At 39.7% G+C, this 22,163-nt stretch overlaps 1 protein-coding gene across 9 annotated transcripts in view; it reads right to left on the bottom strand.

The window, feature by feature from the left end:
- The window catches only part of LOC118617124 (LIM domain containing preferred translocation partner in lipoma), a 635,781-nt gene that overhangs the window by 136,158 nt on the left and 477,460 nt on the right, over nucleotides 1–22,163 (bottom strand). For all 9 annotated transcript variants that reach the window (XM_036242751.1, XM_036242755.1, XM_036242758.1 and 6 more), the window contains one exon: nucleotides 16,175–16,301. In XM_036242751.1, coding sequence (XP_036098644.1) covers nucleotides 16,175–16,301 — 127 coding nt within the window. The remainder of the gene's footprint in view (nucleotides 1–16,174; nucleotides 16,302–22,163) is intronic.

Raw genomic sequence — 22,163 nt, 5'->3', positions numbered from 1 at the left:
TCCCTTCTCCCTCTTTCATATCCACTTTGGCACTGAGACTGGACTTTGGTCTTTCTAAGGCTCATTAGACTAGAATATGCCACTGTGGATGGATTTATGAAAATTAAAAGTAACTATTTCCATAGCACCGGATTGGGACGAAGCATTGGGAAAAGGGGATTTCTGGATACAGATAGGCTCGAAGCATAAGAACCAGGTTTCAAGTTCAAGAGGGAACAGAGGAATAGAGATGTATATCTTAAGTGCTGTTCCCAAAAAGAGGACTGCATTCAGCACTTGTCTTTTATCGCCTGGAGTAAGTGGCTCAGCTGGGCACCATTACCCTTGTAGGGGAGCCAAGAGAACGTTCCCGCAGACATCTGGTGTAATGAAAACAGAGTGATGGCACACCTGGATTTCTACCCACTGCCTGGTCAGTCATGGGACCCTTCCATCAGGGAAAATCTAATCATATTTAAATAATCACCTAAGAGAAGCAGAGGAGAAATAAAATGGGATTTGGCAGAGAAGTCATATGATGAGCACAGACTCTGTGGGTCCAGTGTTCTGCCAGGCCTAGTGAACTGACGTCTGCAAGCCATCAGCATAGGCACAGTGTATCCTGGGGTTAAGAGCCAGGCTTTGGGCTTAGATTGCACCTGAGATACTTACTAGACCCTGGGAAAATTATTTGACTTCTCTTTGCTTCAATAGCTCATCTATAAAAGAGTAGTGCCTACTTCATAAGGTTAGAGTCAAGAAATATGAGTAACACATATAAAACTTGTAGTATATGGTATGTGCTCAATATATGTGAGTATTATTTTAAACAGAACAATTAGTGGAAATATTTAGGTTCAAATCAGACCAGAGAACCTCTACTGATGGAGTGGCACTGAGAGAGCTAAGCTCTCTTCTGGTCCTGTCTCCTCATTTTGCTCAAGAAAAGAAAGCTGTGATCTTTCTTCTCAGTGATCTTAAAATAAAGTAGGGTAATATATATATATAATATATATACATATGTGTGTATGCATATATAGAGAAGTAGAAACTATGCAAGTTATGAATAAAATGTAATACCATGAATTAGAAAGAATTTAATTCTGACTTATTTGGAGACTATGTTCTAGGGTAGGTTATAGTGTCTCTCTGTACAACTTTTTTTTAAAGTTATACTTGCAAGCAAAGTAGATTATACATTTGGACCCTGGGTCCAAGCAGGACAACATCTTCATTTTTCTTTATCATTCACATCAATAACCCAAATAAGTTAAATTCAAGGAAGCAGCCATTTCACCCTGGCCAGGGTTCTGTGGCTTTGCTGCCGCCCTGCTCCCTACTGCCTGACAAAGGGACACTGGAATCAGTGTAGTCACGCTGTTCATCCTCTGATTGGCCTCTATAGAGGTGACAGGTACATTTCCGAATGGTTTGAGCAACAATTGCTTGATGGGTTCCAAACTCTCGCATGGAATGTTTTAACCAAGACAAAAAAAGGAGAGACAATTTCAGTAGACTACAGACAAAGAAAACATTAACTTGGGTTACTACCTACAATTCTCTACCCAGTGGTAATGCATCCTTTGTTCTGCTGAAAAAAACACTACACTGATGGTGTGGACGGTGACAGTAAAGCTGTGTGGTAGTTGGTTTTCTTTCATTTCTTTCTTCACATTTCAGATAAGAAAGTGGGTTATGATTCATCCTGCACAATCTGAGTCAAATTCATTTGTGTCTCTTTTAAATTAGTTCTCCTGCATTCCACATTAAAAAGCAAGAGTAGTTTGCTCAGCAAATGAGAACATGGTGGTATGTCTTTGTGTGTTGCTTTCTCACACATAATGACTGAAAAATGTTTTTTGTGTTCTCTAATGGTATCCCAATAGCAAGAGAACATCATAAACAGAAGTGCTAATTCAAACAGAGGCAAACACTAACACTGAAAAGTCAGAGGGGTTGGTTATTACACTGGAGTCATAAATGGCACAAATCCAACGAGATGCTGCTCTAGGAAGTGATACTAACATCTCTTAAATTTTTCAGCTATTAGTTTAGGATACACTTTAACATCTATTTACTTAAATTAATCCTCACAATAAGCAAATACAATAAATAGAAATGGTAATAATTTTTTTTTAGTAGGTGAAATAACAAAAGCTCAGGAAGTTTAAGAGATTATATATCATTGCTGGAAATACAGGTAATTTATCTTGAAAACCTAAATTAAGAATTGTGTTCCATCTCTTAATCTGCCCTTGGATAACTGATTTCTCTGGCAAAATGATAACTCTCATCTTCAAACTGGCAACCAAAGCACACTGCAAATGTCAAATGTCACCAATGTCACACAAAGAAGATATCAGACTTACCCTTGGATTTCCTGACTCCAGGTCCAGCGCTTGTTTCACTATTATGTAACCAAAGATGAACTGTTCATCTCTACGGTGGTGCTGTCTCTACTGAAGACCACTGTCACAGTCATGTTTACCAATATTATATCACCATGTATGGAAAGTACCATGAGCAAACCATTATTACTGACCCAGGTAAACTTCAACAGTGATGCTAAGGTATGCCTTATTCTGCAATCCTATTTCATTTTTATTAACTGGCACTTAAGGCTATTTTACATGCAGTGAATCTTCTCATAAACCTTCAGAAATGAGGAACAGAACTGAACAGAGTTGTAAGTGGTCTAGGAAATATAATTCTCGAGTTTCTTTTTCAAGTTTTCTGAGGAACTCTGAAGCAAGTACTTCTGTAATTCTGTACAGGACAGCTGTTTTCCTACCCACCTACATTTTAACGGTGCATACAGGACAACATACACAAAGTGAGTTTTCAAAAGTATCTTTATGGTTGAAAGCATTACAGATGCCCCCTTTCTTCCTCCACTGACCCTTTCCTCCCCGCATCCCCCACTTTCACCCCACTATTTTCTGTGTCCCCTAGTGATGCATATAAGTTCTTTGCTTTATCTCTTCCTGCCCCTTCTGCTTGAGAGAAATAAATTAAGAGGCCAAAGGACCCTAGTCGACTAAGCAGTCTAATTTCCTCAGATGAGAAATGAGACCCACGGGAAAGGTCAGGCCTTAGATACCACAACAAGTTGTTGGGACAGGGCCAGGCCCAGACTCCAGTCCCTGAATGGTGACACCAGGCCCTTTCCGCCACTGCGCCGCCTCATGATAACATGACAACAGAAAACAAGCCAGTGGATAACCTTAAAGACAGCATTTTGCTTTGGTGCTCATCAGTGTGCCTTCTTGCTTAATTATATCCACATATCTCAATCTTTTGGCTATTAGAGGGCTCCTGGATGAGTATTTTTATATTTAAATATGGTATTTGGTTTCATGTCTTCTGCAGGAAAAAGCAACAAGTACTTCAACCTATAAAATCAAATTATGTATACTGTTGACACGAAGATAACATAGGTTGAACGTTAATTTATTTAAACAAAAGTATGAGGCAAACCATACCATAAGTAGTTTATGTTTAGGGTAAAATTATGAAGGGGCCCTCCAATGACCAGAGAATGGGAAACCCTCAAACTAGATGATTTCTAAGTGCCCCTTTATTTTTCCATGAGTCTAAGTCCGAATAGGAGAGAAAGAGACAGGCCTTGGAGGTTAATAAATGTTTTCCATTACCTCCTGCCTACGGCACCAACTTAGCCTCCTTCAAGAAGTCACTCCCACAGTGTTTCTGTTCTTTCTTCCTGAATTGTAACAACTGATGCTCACTTCCAGACAGAAGTGGAGCTGGGCCCAGGACTCACATCCTGAAGGCTGACAGGGAGGCAAATGAGGGCAGAGATCGGAGGTGTGCAGTGCTGCAGTGAATCTGGGAGAATTTAATGCATTGTGATTGACGTCGGAGTCCCACTTAGGATGAGGAGCAGGATAAGGCCATTGGTTTGGACCTGTTTCTGGGACTACTGGTTTATTGGCACTGTATTATTTTCAGCTTGTTTTTGTTTAAGAACACTCAACCGTCTTTCCTGAAAATTCTAACCAAAGAGAGTTCATTGCCAACTGGTCTCTACTCTCCAGCAACAGTGTCTCTTCACGTGGATTCCTCTGGCATTTTATGTCACCCAGGTGAGCTGGTAGTAGTAGGGGTAAAAGCCCTGAACCTGGATGAAAAAGAAGGTATTTCCATGCCAGTCATGAAATCTATTTTCCATTAAAGTTCTTGGTGCTAGAGGATTTAAAGAATGCTTTCTCTTCTAGGTCATGATGGTAGCTCATTTCCATTATCTCTCATAGTACACACTACTAATGATGGGTGTATAGTAGGCACTCAATAAATATTGGAAATAAATGAACCCATTCGATTAAAAGTACAGCAGATACCTACCAAGTAGAACACCACAGATGTTCAAACAATGGCTTTGCTGACAGTCAAATAATTATGCCTTCTGACAATTCTAATGTCACTTCAAAGTCTGGAAGGAGATGATTATCTGAGTGTTTTAGAGAAAGTTATGGGGAAAATGCTGGTGAGGATGTAAAGGGGTGGTTTGGAGGGGAAAGGGAGTTGAGTTCACAGTTATCAGCATTTGTACATTTAAGATCAGAAAATGCATAATTAGCACTTGTAGGTTCAGGTCTCAGTTCTCACTGCATCTCAGTACACAACCATAGACAACCGATGAAATGAGACTTTTCTTTGCCACACACAATGTGCACCCCCACCAGCTCTTTCTCTTCCAGAATGTCAAATGGTTTTCACAGTTATTAGGTAAAGGGATTTTGATTATAAATGAGGAATCTCTTTTCTATTTTTCTTTTTATCCTTTGATAAAGAGAATGGTGATCCCAGTGTAACTGAATGAGCGGGTGTCTGCTATTTGCATTAAGACAGCATGAAACTCCAATCCAGGGTGGTGTTTCTTTCACATCCTTGAAGAAGCCTAGTGATCTTTCAGAACTGGTTGCTATGGAGAACACATTTCACCTTGGGGAAAGGACGTTTCTTTCAATGTGATTCCCTGCCCATCTGACCCAATTAGATTAGACCAGAAGAAAATCAGGAGGTGAACGATTGTCCTGAGAACCAATGACCACAGATGAACCCCAGACTGGGAGAAAATGGAATCTAGAACTTTAAAAAGAAAATCGTAACTGTGTAACCTGTCCTTTGACCGATTTCCATCCTTAATTTAAAACACATGCAAAAGAGATCAAGTCTAAAGATGTAAATCTAAGTTTGATTAAAGTTCAATAAATGTATCAAGCATGTTTTAATCTATACATTTTCCAATACATTTAAATGATTTAAAAAAAGAAATGAGAAAGTCTGAGTTATCATTTATGGCTCTGTCACTAACTAATTTGCTAACCTATAAAACTCACTAATTTTCACAGCTCTAAAACTGAGGGGATTTTCCTAGACAGTCTCTCAGACTTCCTCCAAATCTAATAGTTGACGATTCTATAAGATGCTACATAAATATCTTCTTAGTGAATTAAGTATTTTTCCCCTGTTCTTTACTGTATACCATGTCCTTACACAGAGAAGATGGAATGTCTGCTCCCAATTTCACTTACAGGTTCATTAATTAAACAAATGTCAAATATCTCCTATAAGCCAGGCAGTGTTCTAGGACTGAAGACACAAAAGACACAACAGTGAACTAAACAAAATTATTACCTTCCATGACACTTACATTCAAGTGGGGAAGACAGATAATAAATATTACAAGTAAGTAATTTTTACAAGGGCAAGGAAAAAAGACATTGGGGATCTCTTAAGTTATTTTGTATTTTAAAATCAAAGAACTCAGGACAGCATGTAAATGTAGGTTCTAAAAAGCTACTAATTTTATTTCACCATTTTTCAAGGCAAAGTATTCTTTACCTAAGTTTGAATCAGGTGCACCCAGGTCTGGGTTCAACGGAATAGCTGACCTTCACCTACCTTCTCGCCGTTGTGCATAGCCTTACCGCACCTTCTCTCGCTAGCGGAGGGCGATTTCTGTTCTTTATTAGAGAGGACATTTAGCCATACAGTTCAAAACACTCCCAGCTGTGTGACCTTGAATGAGTCATTTGGACTTCAGTTTTCAGGAAAAAATGAAAGGTTGTTCTAGATAGTTTCTAAGATTAAATCTTTTTCATGGTAGCTTCATTAATTTGGATTTACAAATCAATGCTTACTAACACCCTATAGGACCAAATTAATTAAAAATTAACATGTGCTAAGATGGAACACATTAAAATGCTTAGGATTATTTATTTAGTGCTGTGACACATATTTCCCTGAACAAACACTTTACCAGAAATCACTACCACAGAAGGAAATAGATCTAAGATGTCTCGTTAACTAGAAAACATTCTATTCCCATGACCCACAGATACCTTAAACCAAGATCTGGAGAGAGACAAAAACCAAAGAATCTATTTTTTTTCCCCCCAAATCAATACAACCTTTTCTCTAAAGCACTCATTTTCTAATTTTTCTTCTAGCGTGGTTTTGGGTTTTTAATTAATTAGGTCATCTTTTTTTCTGTGGGAAAAAAGATCCTTAAAGCCTCGGGTTCCATCTGTACTAGAGGGAGCTACCTACCTGGAGTCGATCCCCAGCCCGTAATTGACAGAGCACTCTGGCAATCATTTTCTTGACACAAAATAATAAAAAATGATACAATATAAATTACCTATTTCCTCTCAGTTCAGACCCTCTGAGCACTTATCAAAGCAATCACAGTGTCCCTTGTACTGAGGACAAACAAGCTTCAGCGCAGGTCATGACCTTCTAGTGCATGACCAACCCAGCGAGATGGTGTCAGGACAGTGGGGTGGGTGGAGAGAGAAGGGGGTCGGGAGTCAGTAGGCCTGGGCCGCGGGGAAATTCTGCTGCTTAGGGGATCTGTGCTTTTGTTGGGGTGGTGGTGACCTGGGAGAGTGGGGAGTCTCGTCATCACTCAGACCCTCCGTGTCTTCACCTACCAAATGGAAATAAACATACTGTGTATTTTGCAGGGCTGTTGTCAAGCTCAAACGATATAAGAAGTATTAAAGTACTTTACAAAACACTCTATCAATGTTAGTGTATAATCATGTAATGACAATGATGACCTTGGAGTCGAACTAGAAATTAGATGCAAGAGGCTGATTCCCAGGCAAGTGTAGTTGCCTAAGTCACTGAATAGCACAGTTGGGCAGTACTTCTCAAACGGACTCTCATAGTCCATAAGATCCTGGATACCTATCTCTACTTCCCCAACATGGGGTTAACTGAACTGTGGCCTAGACTGCTTCTGTCTATTAAAAACCAGTCAATTCATTACACTGAATGGGCATCTGTCAGCTTCCCGCACTCACCTCTCTTTGGTGCTAACACTGGAAACCCCACCCATTCCTCTTCCACATGGCGCTTATCCAACTGCACTCAGCGTTCCAGGGTTTCTTTTCTCCACACCTTCAACTGTCCCTCAAACAGGGGTTTTCGTTTTTTCTTAGCATCTTAGTCTAAGTCCTCCAGGCAAGCTCACTTATTGATTGGTCTTACTAATATAGAAAATAAATTAATTATCATCTCTGTTGTCTGGGGCCCTCTGCTTCTTATTCAGGATCATTTCTTGAATCTCTGTTTTGCTCTCGGTTGAGAAGATAAAGAGTACAGCAGAGTTGGTTTTATCAGTGACCACAGCAGGTGTCTTTCCTCCTCCGAGCCGACCACGTGCCAGGCCCTGCAGCCTCCCATCTTCCACTCTGTCCAGTTGTCCTTTGAGGCAGGAAGGCCTGATTTCCCCTAGAACCAACTTCTGGGTATTTTCTCAACATACCTCACTAACTATACTCAGAGAAAAACAAAATGATTCTTAGAAAAATGTCCTCTTCTGTGAAGACAATGTACCAGGTGCTTCCTGGAGGCATAAGAATTCTTCAAATACCTCACTCAGTAATTTTCAGACTCACACTTCAGTTTTCGTTTTTAAAAAGGAACAAGACAACACATTGTAAACAATGCCAAGATAATTACAGCTTTCTGCTTAAAAATAAGTTGGTAGATATTTTCAGTCCATCCTCAGATATATTATACAATCCATTTCCAGAAATACTGTATTCCAATAGGGCTGTCTGCAGTGTTAGGATCTGAACAGGCCGATCACCATTATGTTAGAGTGAATCATGCCACGGTCACAGACTTAGACAGGTGGGATCGCTCACATACAAACATGTGTTCTCTTTCAAAATGTAGGGAAGCCCAGAACTTAGAGGCTCTGGGTGTATTGATCAGCATGGAAAACTCTGGGGTCAATGCAAAGAGATGTGTCCAGAACATCTATGCAACAAACTCAACTTTACATTTCACCCTCAAAACTGTCTGGATATATAAGCTCCACTGCTGGCAACTTGTCCTGTAAGCTCCCCAGTTTTCAAGCTGTGATACCTCTCTCCCCCATTCATTTCGATAGCTAGTTTAAAAATTCTCTCTCCTATGTTACATTCTGTAATTTACCCTCACTTATAATAATGTATAGTTCATCACCCCGGATCCTTTCTATGATTTACCCCTGGAACTAAGAGTGTCCTCTGGTATTAACATACTTTTCTGCTTATCAGAGAAGCAGGTTGCTCCAGAACCAAGGCATGTCGTCTTGCTGCAAATGATTCGTGCTAAAGACCAGCTGCCTGAGTAGTTGAATTAGATGAGAATGTTTTCCTAGTTCCACCCTTCTTCTGTGTTTCCTTCCTTCCCCACACAGGGTGTTGTTTTGAGGCCCACTCGAGGATCCCATTGCCAGTGGGAATTAATAGGAGTATTCTGGCTACAGATAAAATGTAAGCTAAAGTCAATGGAAAATATTCAGGGCACAAGAGACTTTATCTTCCCTTCAAAGATATGGATTTGCCCAACTGCTGTATAATGGTTCATTCTTTGTGGCATTTACCTAATATCGTAGTGGAAGTCAAAATTTTTTATAAAGATGGAAAAGAAAGACTGTGGAAACACTAAACTAGTTCCTTTTCAGAAGAAATCATTTAAAAAAATAATACACAACTAAGACTTAGTTAAAGGTTTCTGCTTGTAATATTATATCAAGAAATCACTTGAGAAAACAAGATCAGCTGTAGTTATCAGTGATTCGCTCTCCCGAGGTTAAGAGCAGGGTTACAGTTAGCTGACATGGTTGACTGGGAGCTATTAGGTGTGCTATCTTCCTAAAGTATAAGTCTGGGCCGTGGTAAAAGCCTATGCTCAGTGCCACATCAGTTAATTCAGTAGTTGTACATAGTCAAACTAGAATGTCAGTGACATTGAAGTCCAGGCTACAAAATTTATGGCCAGGGCACAGGTGGTCTCTCACTTAAAGATCCTAACTTCAGAAGGGGAAGGATGACATGAGGCAGGGGAACCAACTATCGACCAGCTGCAGGAACAACATATGTCTTTCTGTCAGGGTCAGAGTGAACTTAAGATTAAAAAATAGTAAGTCTAAATCCTGAAACGTATTAGTTATGTGACCATGAAAACTCACTGAGCCACTCTGAATCTGTCACCTCGTGAAAAATGAAGATACCGTCACCAGATCAGTCAGTCTCAGATCACAGTTGTGAATAGGCTTCTAAACCTGTAGAGTTTTAGGTAAATAACAGCTTTTGTCATCACAACCGTAACAGTTATCAACCTACCTGCAATAGAAAGGTTATATGGCCTGTAGAGAATTAAAAAAAAAAATACACAAGAAAGGAAAATTTCAAAGATCCACTGTAGTCATTAAAACAATCAAGTTTAGAAGGTATAGGAATGTGACTTTCTCTGCTTCTACCACCCAAGAAAGGAGTCTGGAGATAATTCATTTTTGACAGACTTCAATACATTTTTGGGGAAATAGGGTGTCCTGTGTAGCTGTAGAGTAATAGCATCTCAGGCTGTTTTAATGTGAAGTTTATTCTGCCCTCCCCCAAATCAATCTATCTATCTATCTATCTATCTATCTATCTATCTATCTATCTATCTATCTATCATCTATCTATCTTTCAGACTGTTTCAAAGCTCTTTCAGGAATCATGACACTTCACCCTAAGACCTTGAATGTACCGTTCCTAAAAATAAGGATATTGTCCTATCTAATCACAATGTCATTACCATAGTCAAGAAATTAACACAGATACATTATCTCACATACAGTTCATAATTCAAATTTCTTTAACGTTGACCCAAATAAGTACAGTGTGTTTTTTTTAAAAATCCAGAATCCAATCAAAATGTATGCCTTGCATTTGAATGGCATGTTAATTTCCTTTAATCTAGCATAGTCTCTTCTAACATGGACTTTTGTCAAGAATTCAGGACAATAGTCTTGAAGAATGTTACCTCATCTGGATTTGTCTATTTCCTAATGGTTGGATTCAAGTTAAATATTTTAGCACTACTATCACATAGGTATGTTGTGTAATTCCTATTATATCACATCAACTGGCACATGTCAATTTGTTTCATTACTGGTGATGCTAAATTTCATCATTTAAATTAAGAAGTTCTCCTCCAGATTTCTACATGGTAAAGGTATCTTCTTTGTACTTAAGTCATCACTGAGGTAATTTTTTTATATCTCTCCTCATACTTTTAAGCATACTATAACAACAGTTCTGTAATTATAAAGATAAACTGTTAAAAGTTATGAGAAGCTCCATAAAGAAAACAATCAAACACAAAAACAAAAGCATATTCATGAATTGTTTTATGTAAGTTAAAAAAGGGCGTGGAGACTTAACTGAAACAGAGCAGCATGATCACAGGGGAACCTACTCCATTCACAACATTTATTTATATTTTGTTCCCTTTCTCTCCTGGTGCAGCCTGTAATCTAGTAGGAGATTTTTTTTTTTTTTTAATCCTCACCCAAGGACACCTTTCCACATTTTGTTCAGATAGAGTGGGAGGGAGGGAGAGAGAAAGAGAAACATCAACATGAAAGGGACACACTGAGTGGTCGCCACCTGCATGACCCAACCAGGGCCGGGGACAGACTGCAACTGAGACACGTGACCTCAATGGGAACCGAACCCGGGTCTCTCCGAACCTCAGGCCAATGCTCCAACCACTGAGCCAAACTGGCCAGGGCTCTACTAGGAGATTTTTGACAAGAAAGCACTTCATGACGATCAGCAAATCAGCTTTAGTGTCAATGAAAATTCTAGCATTAAATAGGCAAAATTATGGAAAAAGAGCAGGTGATGGGGTTAGGTGGGGCTGGGGATGATAATGCAAGAGCTTGAAGTTCTCTTAGAGTGGAACTTGGCAATGCTATTTCCAGCCCAGAGTGGAACTAAGGTAAAATTCTCATAGAGGGCAAGAGAGGACTTTCATCCACCTCCCTTGGGTCAAGTCCTCCTACATACACACTGATAGGTAGCTCTCCTTTCTACATCTCCAGGCAGACTTATGGACTCCGTCTTCTACTCTAGCATAGGCTTTGGAAGACCCAACACTGCTGATAATCTGCACTGACATCCCTGCCTCTTGCCTGGCCACCCAGGAACTCATGGACCCAGCGATGACAGAGCCTCTACATCTAGATGTTCCGATACCCAGCACAGCGGCAGGCATGGAAAATGTTCTCAGTAAGTGTTGAATGTTTACAATGGAACAGCGAACAATAGTTCCGTTCACTCATCCTTTGCTTTCTGCTTTTACCTAGCCAGTAAGAGATAGTAGAACTGACATTTGAATCAAGGCATTGGAACCCACATTCTTAGCCATTACTGATGGAACAGTTCCCATAGCATTTGACCTCAATGTGCACAGTTTCATTATGTAAGATAAACTCTCTAGCCTTTAGAAAGTCAAGCATTACAAGTCCTCTCCACAGGATGGAGGTTTCTCAAAAAATTAAAAAGAGAACTACTTTATGACACAGCAATTCCACTTCTGTGTGTATACCCGACAGAATCCAAAACACTAATTCAAAAAAAAAATACATGCACCACTATATATTGCAGTGTTGTTTACAAAAGACAAGACATGGAAACAACCCAAGTGCTCATCAATAGACAAGTGGATAAAGAAGATGTGGTACATAAATACAATGCAATAATACTCAGTCATAAAAAAGTATGAAATCTTACCATTTGTGACAACATGGTTAAACATAAAGGGTATTATACTAGGTGAAATAAGTGAAAGACAAATATCATATGATTTCACTTACATGTGGAATCAAAATAACAAAATAAACAAACAAAACAGAAATAGACTCATAGATACAGTGAACAAACTGAAGATTGCCAGATGGGAGGGGTTGTGAGGTGGGTGAAAAGGTGAAGGGATTAAGACCTGCAAATTGCTAGTTACAAAACAGTCACAGGGATGTGAAGTACAGCATAGGGAATATAGTCCATAGTATTGTAATAACTACATACGGTGCCAGGTGGTTATTAGAATTATAAAGGGGATCACTTTGTAAATTATATAATTGTCTAACCACTGTGATATACACCTGAAACTAATATAAAGTCATACTGAATGACAACTGTAATTAAAAAATAACAATTAAAACAACAATAAAAGTCTTCTTCATATTGCTCCCAACCTACTTCTCCAATCTTATTTCCCAGTATTTGTTCCTTTCAACACAGGTGATTCTCTCCAGTGGTTTTATTCCCTATATGTTAAACATTCACCTGATCAGAAATGACATCATTTTTATAATGTCGTCCTACTTGCAAATCTTTATTAGGATAATCTTAAAGACTTGACTCAAAGGCTAACTACTCCATAAACATTTTTCCATTCTTGCCTTGGGACGTCCTTTCTCCTTTTTCTGAATTCTCAGAGAACTTTGGCTGAACTTAAAGTCCCTTGTCATGTTCTATCTTGAGTTATGATTAAACACCATGACTCTGTATGCATCTGCTATTAGACTATAAGCACCTTTAAAGGTAAGACCCACACATGTCTCCATCTGTCTCTAACACTGAGAAGATTAACCTGCACCTAATAGGCACTTAGTGTTTGTTTTCTACATAAAGTAAACATTTCTTCAATAATCCTGGCCTCAAGTCATATTTTGTTCATTCTATTTACTTGGAGAGAATACCTTCTTTTCTTTTCCAACTGTCCAAAGCTGTTGTTCTCCATAAAACCTTTCTAAATACCCATCCTAAACTTCTGGAGGCGCCAGATATATTTGTAACCTGAATTGTGGTGATGGCAATAGAAGTGCATTCATATGTCAAGTCCATCAGATTGTATATATTAAGTCTGTGCAGTTTTTTTGTTTTGTTTTGTTTTGTATATCTCAATAAAGGTGGGGGGAAATCTTTGAAAAGAAAAAAAATGTATAGACCTGGAGCCTGGATTTAATCCAGCCCTGAAATGCATTAGCTGTTGTATATATTTTTCAGTAAGAATTAAATAAGTTAATTCTCATAAAGTACATAAAATAATGCAGTCATATTGTAATCACTCAATAAAAGTTAATCGTCATTCCACATTTTTTTCATGGGTTGTAAACATCATTTGGCAATGATTATTTACCAATCGGTGACGTATGTTCTATTTTTGATAGAAACTTAAATCAAGTATTATTAATTAATTTTAAGGGAGCATATCTTGTCTTCTTAAAGTATGAGATAACTTTGATTATTAAGCATATTTTACATGCCAAGAACTTGGCTGAGAACCCTGGCTGGATTGCTCAGTGGTTAGAGCATTGGCCACGGACCAGAGAGTCACGGGTTTGATTCTGGCCAAGGGCACACATACCTTGGTTGCTGTTCATCCCTGGCCCTGGTCAGGGTCTGTGGGAGGCAACCATTTGATGTGTCCCTCTCACATCAATGTCTCTCTCTTGCTCTCTCTTTCTCTCCTTTTCTCCCTCCTTCCTTCCCTCCCTCCCTCCCTCCCTTCCTCCCATTCTATCTGAAGATAAATGGAAAAATATCCTAGGGTGAGTATTAAAAAATAAATAAATAAAATAAAATAACTTGGCTAAGTGCTTTCTATAAATATTTCAGTCAATACAATAATAGTATAAGCTAGCTACTATTTCCACATTATAGATAATGCAAAACACAAACAAATATTTAGAGAGAGTAAGCAAGTTGTTCAAGTTGTCTAAGCTAGAAAATAGTAGAGCTAGGACAGTTCTTGAAGGCAAATATGAAAGTTGATTTATATTTGTTTCCCAATGTGCTTAATATATGTTGATTAACACAATTTTCCTTATTGTTATGTATTTTTGTATGATATTTGAAGCATATATACTTGGCATTATTACTTTTCATTTTTAATAAGCCTCAATGTTGAGAACATATTTTTCACTTTTAACATGCTTTTTACAAAGTATCTTAGCCCAGCTGGTGTGGCTCAGTGGTTGAGCATCAACCCATTCACCAAGAGGTTCCTAGTTCGATTCCAGGTCAGGGCACATGCTCTGCTAGCAGGCTTGGTTCCCAGCAGGGGGCGTGAGGGAGGCAGTCGATAGATGTTGATATCTTTCTCTCATTGATGTTTCTATCTCTCTCTCTTCCTTCCTCTCTCTCTAAAATCAATTTAACAAAATAAAATAAAATACATTTAAAAAAAGTTAATCTCAGACTCCAATATAAACCCTTCTGTCATGTTACTGACAAGACCATAATATATTTACAGTATGTTTTAATGTAAATAGAGACTTTTTGTTTACTGTTTTCCATGCCTTTGTGCTAATCTATATCAACTTATGTTTAGCTTTTAGCATTGTTCTATTTGTTTGGATTGATGCTGTTTCCACATGATCTTACTAGTGTAGAAAGAAATACTAGAGGACATTTGATTTATCAAAGTGGGAAACAGGGTTCGAGTAGATCGGAAAGATGGCAATGCTGCTTAGTCAGCGAGGGGAGAGAGGGACAGCACCAGGACTCTTCATTCTCACTCTCCTGCTCTTTCATCTAAGCTACGCTGCCGTCTGCATACAAACACATACCATGATTTCCACATCCTAACCTGGTCCACCTACTACGCGGCTTCGGACCAGTGCTTTCAGTTTACCTTTCAATACATGTTCCCACATAAGCAGCGAGTGGGAAGACAGGCAAACAGGAAATGCTTGGACAAGTAAAAGCCCCGTGCAATGTGCCTTTCTACCCCAATGCTCCCCCAATGCTGTACCCTTTCTCCACATGTCCTTAAAGCAGCACTACTCAAAATGAGATCGATGGATGGGTGTGTAAGCAATGTGTGTCACCCTGCAGTGAGCCAGGCACAGAGAGTGTTCAGAAAATACCACAGCAATTTAATAATGTATCCTTGTTAAATCTAATAGTGGTAAAACTTGGTCTTCCATATTGTTTTTGTAAATTTTATGTTCTTAGTAACTAATTTTAATCGTAATCTATAAAAATATGATCTCCAACAGACTGGGCAGGAGTCTTTCATAACAAAAAGACCAGAGCAGCACCGCTTTGAAGGGTCCGGGTTCAAGAGCTGCCAGTTCTTCAGTAAAGCATTCCCGATGTTCAGGTGAAGGGTTTTGCTATGATATTTGAAGCATATATACTTGGCATTATTACTTTTTAGAAGAGAGCTTCTAAACTCTTATAACATTTGGCCTAAGCAAGCCTCTCTCAAACCTCTATAACATTTTACCTAGATTAGTAATTACTTCTGTTTTTCTTATCTCTTCTGAATAATTGCAACCTCCCTGAGGGCAAATTATGTATCCATAACACCTTATAATTGGCATGCATTTTATAAATTCACATTACACTGATGGACTGGATGGATTAATTGTTCATAATTATTCACAGGTTTGGAGAAGGGCGAAGTTAAAAGATATATAAAGGGAGCATCTTCCTGAACTTGGATAGGGAAAGGACTGAGAGCCCAGAGTTTAGACACTACCCGATTCTACATTTTGCATATTAATCTTTGACCTGAACATACATAAAAGCCCTATTTCTACCTAATAAGACATTACAATTTTTCCAAAAACTAAGTTTTAAATCAAACTTGTGTCTCATGAATCTCTGTGGTACCTCTGAGATTTTAGCACAAGCCAAACAGATATCACACTTAAGGCAGTCTCTCACAAAGCAATTTCCAGAACACTTCGTTGTGTGCACACGAATACCAACTCCAGCGCATCCGGTCTCCTCCAGTCCTTTGCCATCGGAGCTGATACTACTACTTACTAACTGAGGGAAACAGAACAGGGCACTTACTGCAGAAGTCAGCTCTAGAACCCACTCACCAAAGTATTCATCGGAAGGTGGATTTTCCATGTCATACAGCATCTTCTTGGTCAGATGCTCCAGCTCATCTTCAGGGCGGAAGGAGGGGGTGACCGCCGGAGGCCCCTTTGACCCACTTTGTCCACCCTGTAAAGCAGAAAACACATGGTCCTTTCAACGCAATTTAGACACCAACCATGACAACAGGTACTGTTTGCACTGCAGAGGAAATGCAAAGGGCATGGCTGTTAGGAGTCCTGGTTTTAGAATTGGTTTCATCAGTCATTCAGTAACTGACCTTGGACACAACACTTTATTCACATGTCTGATCTACAGAAGTTATCTAATCAGGCTTTAGAAATCCATGTTTACAACGGTAAGACTCTACTTCATTCAGTCATTGCTAGGAGTCACTACGTACCAGTCATATATTTGTTACAAAGATAAATACATTGTCTCCCTCTTATAGTAAAATGAGAGATAAAGGCAAATTAATAACTAAAGGCAAAGCAGCTGTAGAAAGTGCACTGTGAGGTGCAAATGGAACCTCTCACGTAGCCGGAGGAAGAATTCCAGCAGACAGGTGGTGACGGAGACTAGGACTCATTCAGCTAAAAGAAGTTTCTCACATTAAGGTGGCACAAGGAGCTCCTGCACTTGTGTCTTTCTGGACTATTTATAACATTTGAGGTAGAAAATGAAACACATCTATTGAATACAGGTGTCCAGAAAGTGAAGGGCCTTGTGTTCCCGTCGAGGAGGTTGAGTAATGTTTTTCCTACCAGCACTGCAACCAGCTAGACAGCAAATGGGGAAGGCAAACCGGCAGTGTCGACACCGGGCTGGGGCTGTGATCCGTGGGTGAGCCAGAATTCTAGCAAAGTAAGGGAATCAAGTGTCAGGTGACCGACTGGGAGTCCAAAGTAAGTAGAGAAAGAAGAAAGGACAGATGTAAAATAGCTTTGTGCTGTGTAAATAAAAGGGAATTGAATATTGTTCCTTTGCTATAGGATGGCTTGGACCATTTCCAATACTGCGCTCCAACATCTTGAATCAGGGTGTAAAAAGAGAAAGACTGTTAGAAAAGGTTCAGAGATGCTGATGATGTCTACCATGGCTACGGGGCAGAGGTGAGAGCATGGTGCTCTTCCTTCATGTTATTCATCCTTTAATTGTCAACCGAGAGTTTCTTCTGCCATGAATTGTTTACAAGAACTAGTTCGACAAAACATGTATATTCATTCACCAGTTATCTTCATTGTACCAAATGAGGTCTTGGATGTGAAAATCCAGTAAAGTACAAATTCCTGTATAAATGCTTCATTCTTTTATGAGGGGTGGGGGGCGTTAATCCTCCCCCAAGGGCAGAAAGACAGAGAGAGAGAACCACTGATGTGAGAGAGACACATATCAACTTGTTGCCTCCCGAATGAACCTGACTCGGGCCAGGGATTGAAACTGCAACCCAGGTACGTTGCGTCCTTGACCGGGAGTTAAACCCAAGACCCTTTGGTCTGACGTTCGACACCGCTGAGCCAAACCCAGTCAGGGCCAAATATATTTTATTCTTACTACCAACATTTATTTCAATACCTCCAAGATGGACATTGATTATTTGTGTGATATCTAAGGCATGAACTGCCTTCTAAACATACGTAAAATTGCTATTTAGTATCTATTTGGCTTTTTCTCTACAATTATCATCCATTTTTAAGTTTTTTAATTTTAAAAATACACAGAAAGTTGGAGTACGAATGTGCAGAAGGCTGAAAATGCCAAGACTTTTATATGTTTGTCACTACCCTCACCCCTGGGACTATATGTCACTGTCGGACAATTTGGATTGGAGATTCAAAGCAGTGAGTAAATCATGACATGTGGCAGGTGACAGACAAACATTAGAGCTGCCTGCCAGGATCTGAAGAATCGTTACCTCAGTCTACTCACTGTGAGATAAGAAAATTGACACCCCAAAAATGTAGGGCACGGTTAATGACAATAAAGCCAGGACAAGAGCCCATCTTAGACCCACTCATTTATTCAACAGACGTTAAATGTTAACTTAGGGCCTCCTCTTAACTGCAAAGGATGCCTGCCTGGTGTGAGCTAAAGGAGCTACGGCTCACTCACTTATTCATGTGCTTCTTAGTTAGTCCACTAATTCTTCATGTCTGTTTTCTGTACCCTCTGTAAGCATCAGGGAGGGACACAGAGGTGTATCAGCCATTGCCTCTGAGAGGACAGAGACTGGGGGTGGGGGGTGGGGGTGAGAGACATACACAAATGGTTTGTTATTAAAAAGCATACCATCCTGGTAGGACTGTCTGTAGATATGAACATTGGAGGAATGACTTGCTAGTGTTATTAAACTTTACATTGCACATATGCTATGCACTTCTAGGAACATTTTATGGAAATACTCATACAAGAACATAAAATTATATGACCAAGGCTGGTCACAGAAACTATGTTTCAGAGAAAAAAGAATAATGTAATTATCCACCCACTGGTAAAAGACCGGCTAAATACACAATGATAGATACATACAATGAAACATGAACAGGCTTTAAAAAAAAAACATTGTACATCTCTATGTACAAATATGCAAAGACCTTGCCACATTACGAAATAAACGGATCCAGGATTAGAGCATCTAAGTGAAAGTGTCATTTTTGTAAAGGCAGCACAGTTTAGTTATCTGCGGATCTATACGCAGACAGAAAAAAAGCCTGAAAGGAGATATACTCAAGCATTAAAGGGATTATCTCTGGGGTTGGAATCCTGGCGGGCTTTCACTTCTTAAGTTTGTTTCTTTATTTTACAGTATGCAACTGTACTTCTGCAGTCCATGAAATAGAACTTTTTAAATGTGATGACTCCAGTGATAAAGAGGCTGGGCAGGCTTGTAGCTGGGCTCAAGTGGGGAACTGTGAGAGGAGCAAAAGGTCAGAGGCCGGGAGCAGGTGGGTGCGGAAGGGGAAATCTGCAAGTGGCTGAAGAGGGAGGCCGTTAATCACGACCATGCCACACTGACGTGCTTAGGGCCCCCGCGGACCAGAGCTATAGGCCCGGGTGCGACCACAGACGGCTCCGAAAATCTGATGAGCTAAACTCCCTTTGGCAGAGAATGACATCCAAAAAGAGGTACCTAAAATTTCAATTGACAATTACAAATTGTAATTATTATGATAACTACTTACAGGTTCAGGAATTTCGTAGACCCCTGGGAACACATCGGAGGACCCTCAGGTAGGAGCATCCAGATATTAGAATCTGCAGTAGGGACTCTCAGCAGGGGAGGGAGCTAGTCAGATTTACGACGTTCTCCCTGGGGTGGAAGGTGGACTGGAGTGAAATAAAAGTCTACCATAATAGATTTGTGGCCACTGATCGTGAAGGGCTATGCTATGCATCAGTCGCTATACTATACATTATGGCTGCAGACAGAGATTTAACTGTGACACAAGCTTGGTGTCCTTAGATGAGCCGCTGGACCTTTCATAACTTCAGATTCCCTTCTGTAGAACAGCCTCACAGTCTGTGTGCGAGTTAAAATGAAACAGCTTGCATCTCATGCTATAGAGAGAGCTTAACGACTCTCAAACCAGGGTTGCAAAGGGACTCTCTTTAGATTCCCAACCTGTCTCTGAGGGTGGAGATTATCCTAGCTCAGCGGATACATGAAGTCAAGAATGAGAAAAGGACCTACATTTTGTTTTCCAGTCTTGCAATAAAGAGAGAATTTGAGCCTAAATTTGGATCATCTGACTCCATATTCCATGCATTTTTTTTTTCCCAACCAAACATTGCTTCCCATAGAAAAAATTGCTAGAAAAGTATGAAATAGTACCTCCAATATTAATGGTGCTGGCTGTTCTAATTTAAATAAACAACTATTAAAGTAAACCTGATAATTATTGCTTCCTGGGTTAGGATGGACCCTCAGGGAATAGATACATTTTATCATTGTATAAGCCTAAATTCTGCTTCCCTTTTAACCTAAATAAAGGCACAAGAGGCTAACTCTGCCCTCTGTAAATCTCTGCAGTTCAGATTCTACCCTCAGCACTTCATTTCAAGTACAGCTCTCATTTTAGAGTGCTCACCTTGTCAGTATTTCTCAGATTTTAAGAAAAATATATCATCATTTTATTCGTCCAAAACTCCTTCCTATTTGCTTGTGATACTGTTTCTGAAATAACACAAGGGGAATCTCTTTTCTTTGAGACTCTAATCTCATATAATGCTGATCTTGGATTCCTGGTATTTCTTTTGAGGAAAGATCCCAAGAGATCATTTCTTCCAATGTTTCTGAGAGTTCTTGGGCTTTAGATCTCCCTCTAATTGCACACACACCCAACGCATAGTACTTGACATCCATGGGATACATCGTGGTAAATACACGTGCTCCTGTTTCCAGTTGGCTCTCACACCGAGAGGATATAGCCCGGGACTTTCTTCAGGATTCAAGTCCCAGAAGGCAGTTTAGAGCTTTTCTCACTGCAATGAAGAGACACCCTTCCGCTTCATTTCTCTCTTTCAGTAGTGCTTAGAACTCAACATACCCTAAAAAGATTAATAACTGTGTTCAATTCATTTTTAATAAGAAGCTTCAGGCATTGCATCTGGGTAACAGAACGCACTTGCTAATGTGCGTGGTGGGGCCAGGAAGGAGATAGGTTGCATTATTTTTTGTATTTTTTCAAAAGTAGAAGGGCGACTAGCATCAGTATTCTATTCATTGTGACATAATAACAATTCCTCAACTTTTCGAGATGCCTGCCTTCACATACATGATTTGCAGTCCCACTCTACAGACGAGAGAGATGACGTGCAGAGAGGATGAGTGAGCAACCCTGTGTGAAGCCCCGCCCCCGCAAACAGCCGGCCCTGGCTGAAACAGGGGTGCTGCGTGGGCTTGTTTCTGCTACACTGAGTGCCTCTGGGGTTCCCGGTGTCATCCTCTCCAGGCCCTCTGACTTCTAATGTTCTGTAGTAACTTGGAATTGTATCTGTGGACTCGATTATCTAAGCAAAGATGTTTTCAGAGTGGAGGTTTAGCTAAATAGTGAAACAATAGCACTTTCAAACAAATAAAATCAAAGCCTCTAGCCTTTTCTACGAAAAAGACGTTTTTATAAGTATCAATATTAATCACTAATATGCGTGTTCTTTGAAATGCCTAAAGGTGAAATACATTACATAACCCACAGGTAAGTCATTGAGAAATAGATTTCAGAGGACTCGTTTAACATACCTTCTCTAAGAAACTGCCAAGTGCCAAGCAGTATCATTTTAAAGTCACATTACTCGGGATTCCTGCCTCTGACAACTCAGTGTAAGAAGAAAGAGACATGAAAATAGATAATTACAATAAAGTGCAAGTACTAAAACACAGGTATGAACTCAGTGTTCCGAGACGGAAGCTGCTGGAAAGCAGAAGCCCTCTTAGTTTGATCTTGAAGGATAAATTGGATTTCACCAGATATTAGGAAAGAAGAGAGGAAGGAAGGGAGGGAGCAAATGAGGGAGAATGGGAGGAGGGAGGGAAGAGGGAGAGAGAGAGGGAGAGAAAATGGGAAACAAAAAAGAAAAATAGACAAAAAAGTGAAGACATTCCAAGAACAGTATGTATAAAAGAACGCGTATATCAGCAAAAATGTTAAGAAATAGAGGAGGAACAGGGTAATGAGCTATGGTCAATGTCAAGACTGTTTAGGCGAGAGAATCATTAGGAGATTTAAAAATGGGGACTGCCTTGATTAAAGCCATGCGTCTGAAATATGCATATTAGCAAACATCTCAAACATCAAGGCCCACGATGCCTTAAAATATGCTACCAGACATCATGGAATTTCTGAGTAATTTAATGGCTAATGTGCTTAAAAAGGATTGTGATATTTACTAAGTGAGGCAGACTGCTAACTGCTGACCAAAATCTGTTGCCTCTTCATTCTGAGCACATGGAGAGGCTACAGGAGCTGCAGCCGAACGAGGTGGCAGAGGAAG

This window comes from Molossus molossus, unplaced genomic scaffold (genome assembly GCF_014108415.1).
Source record: "Molossus molossus isolate mMolMol1 unplaced genomic scaffold, mMolMol1.p scaffold_m16_p_5, whole genome shotgun sequence".
Classification (NCBI taxonomy): Eukaryota; Metazoa; Chordata; class Mammalia; order Chiroptera; family Molossidae; genus Molossus; species Molossus molossus.
Note: the sequence above shows the minus strand (reverse complement) of the source record. Positions and strands in the feature narration are given on the sequence as shown.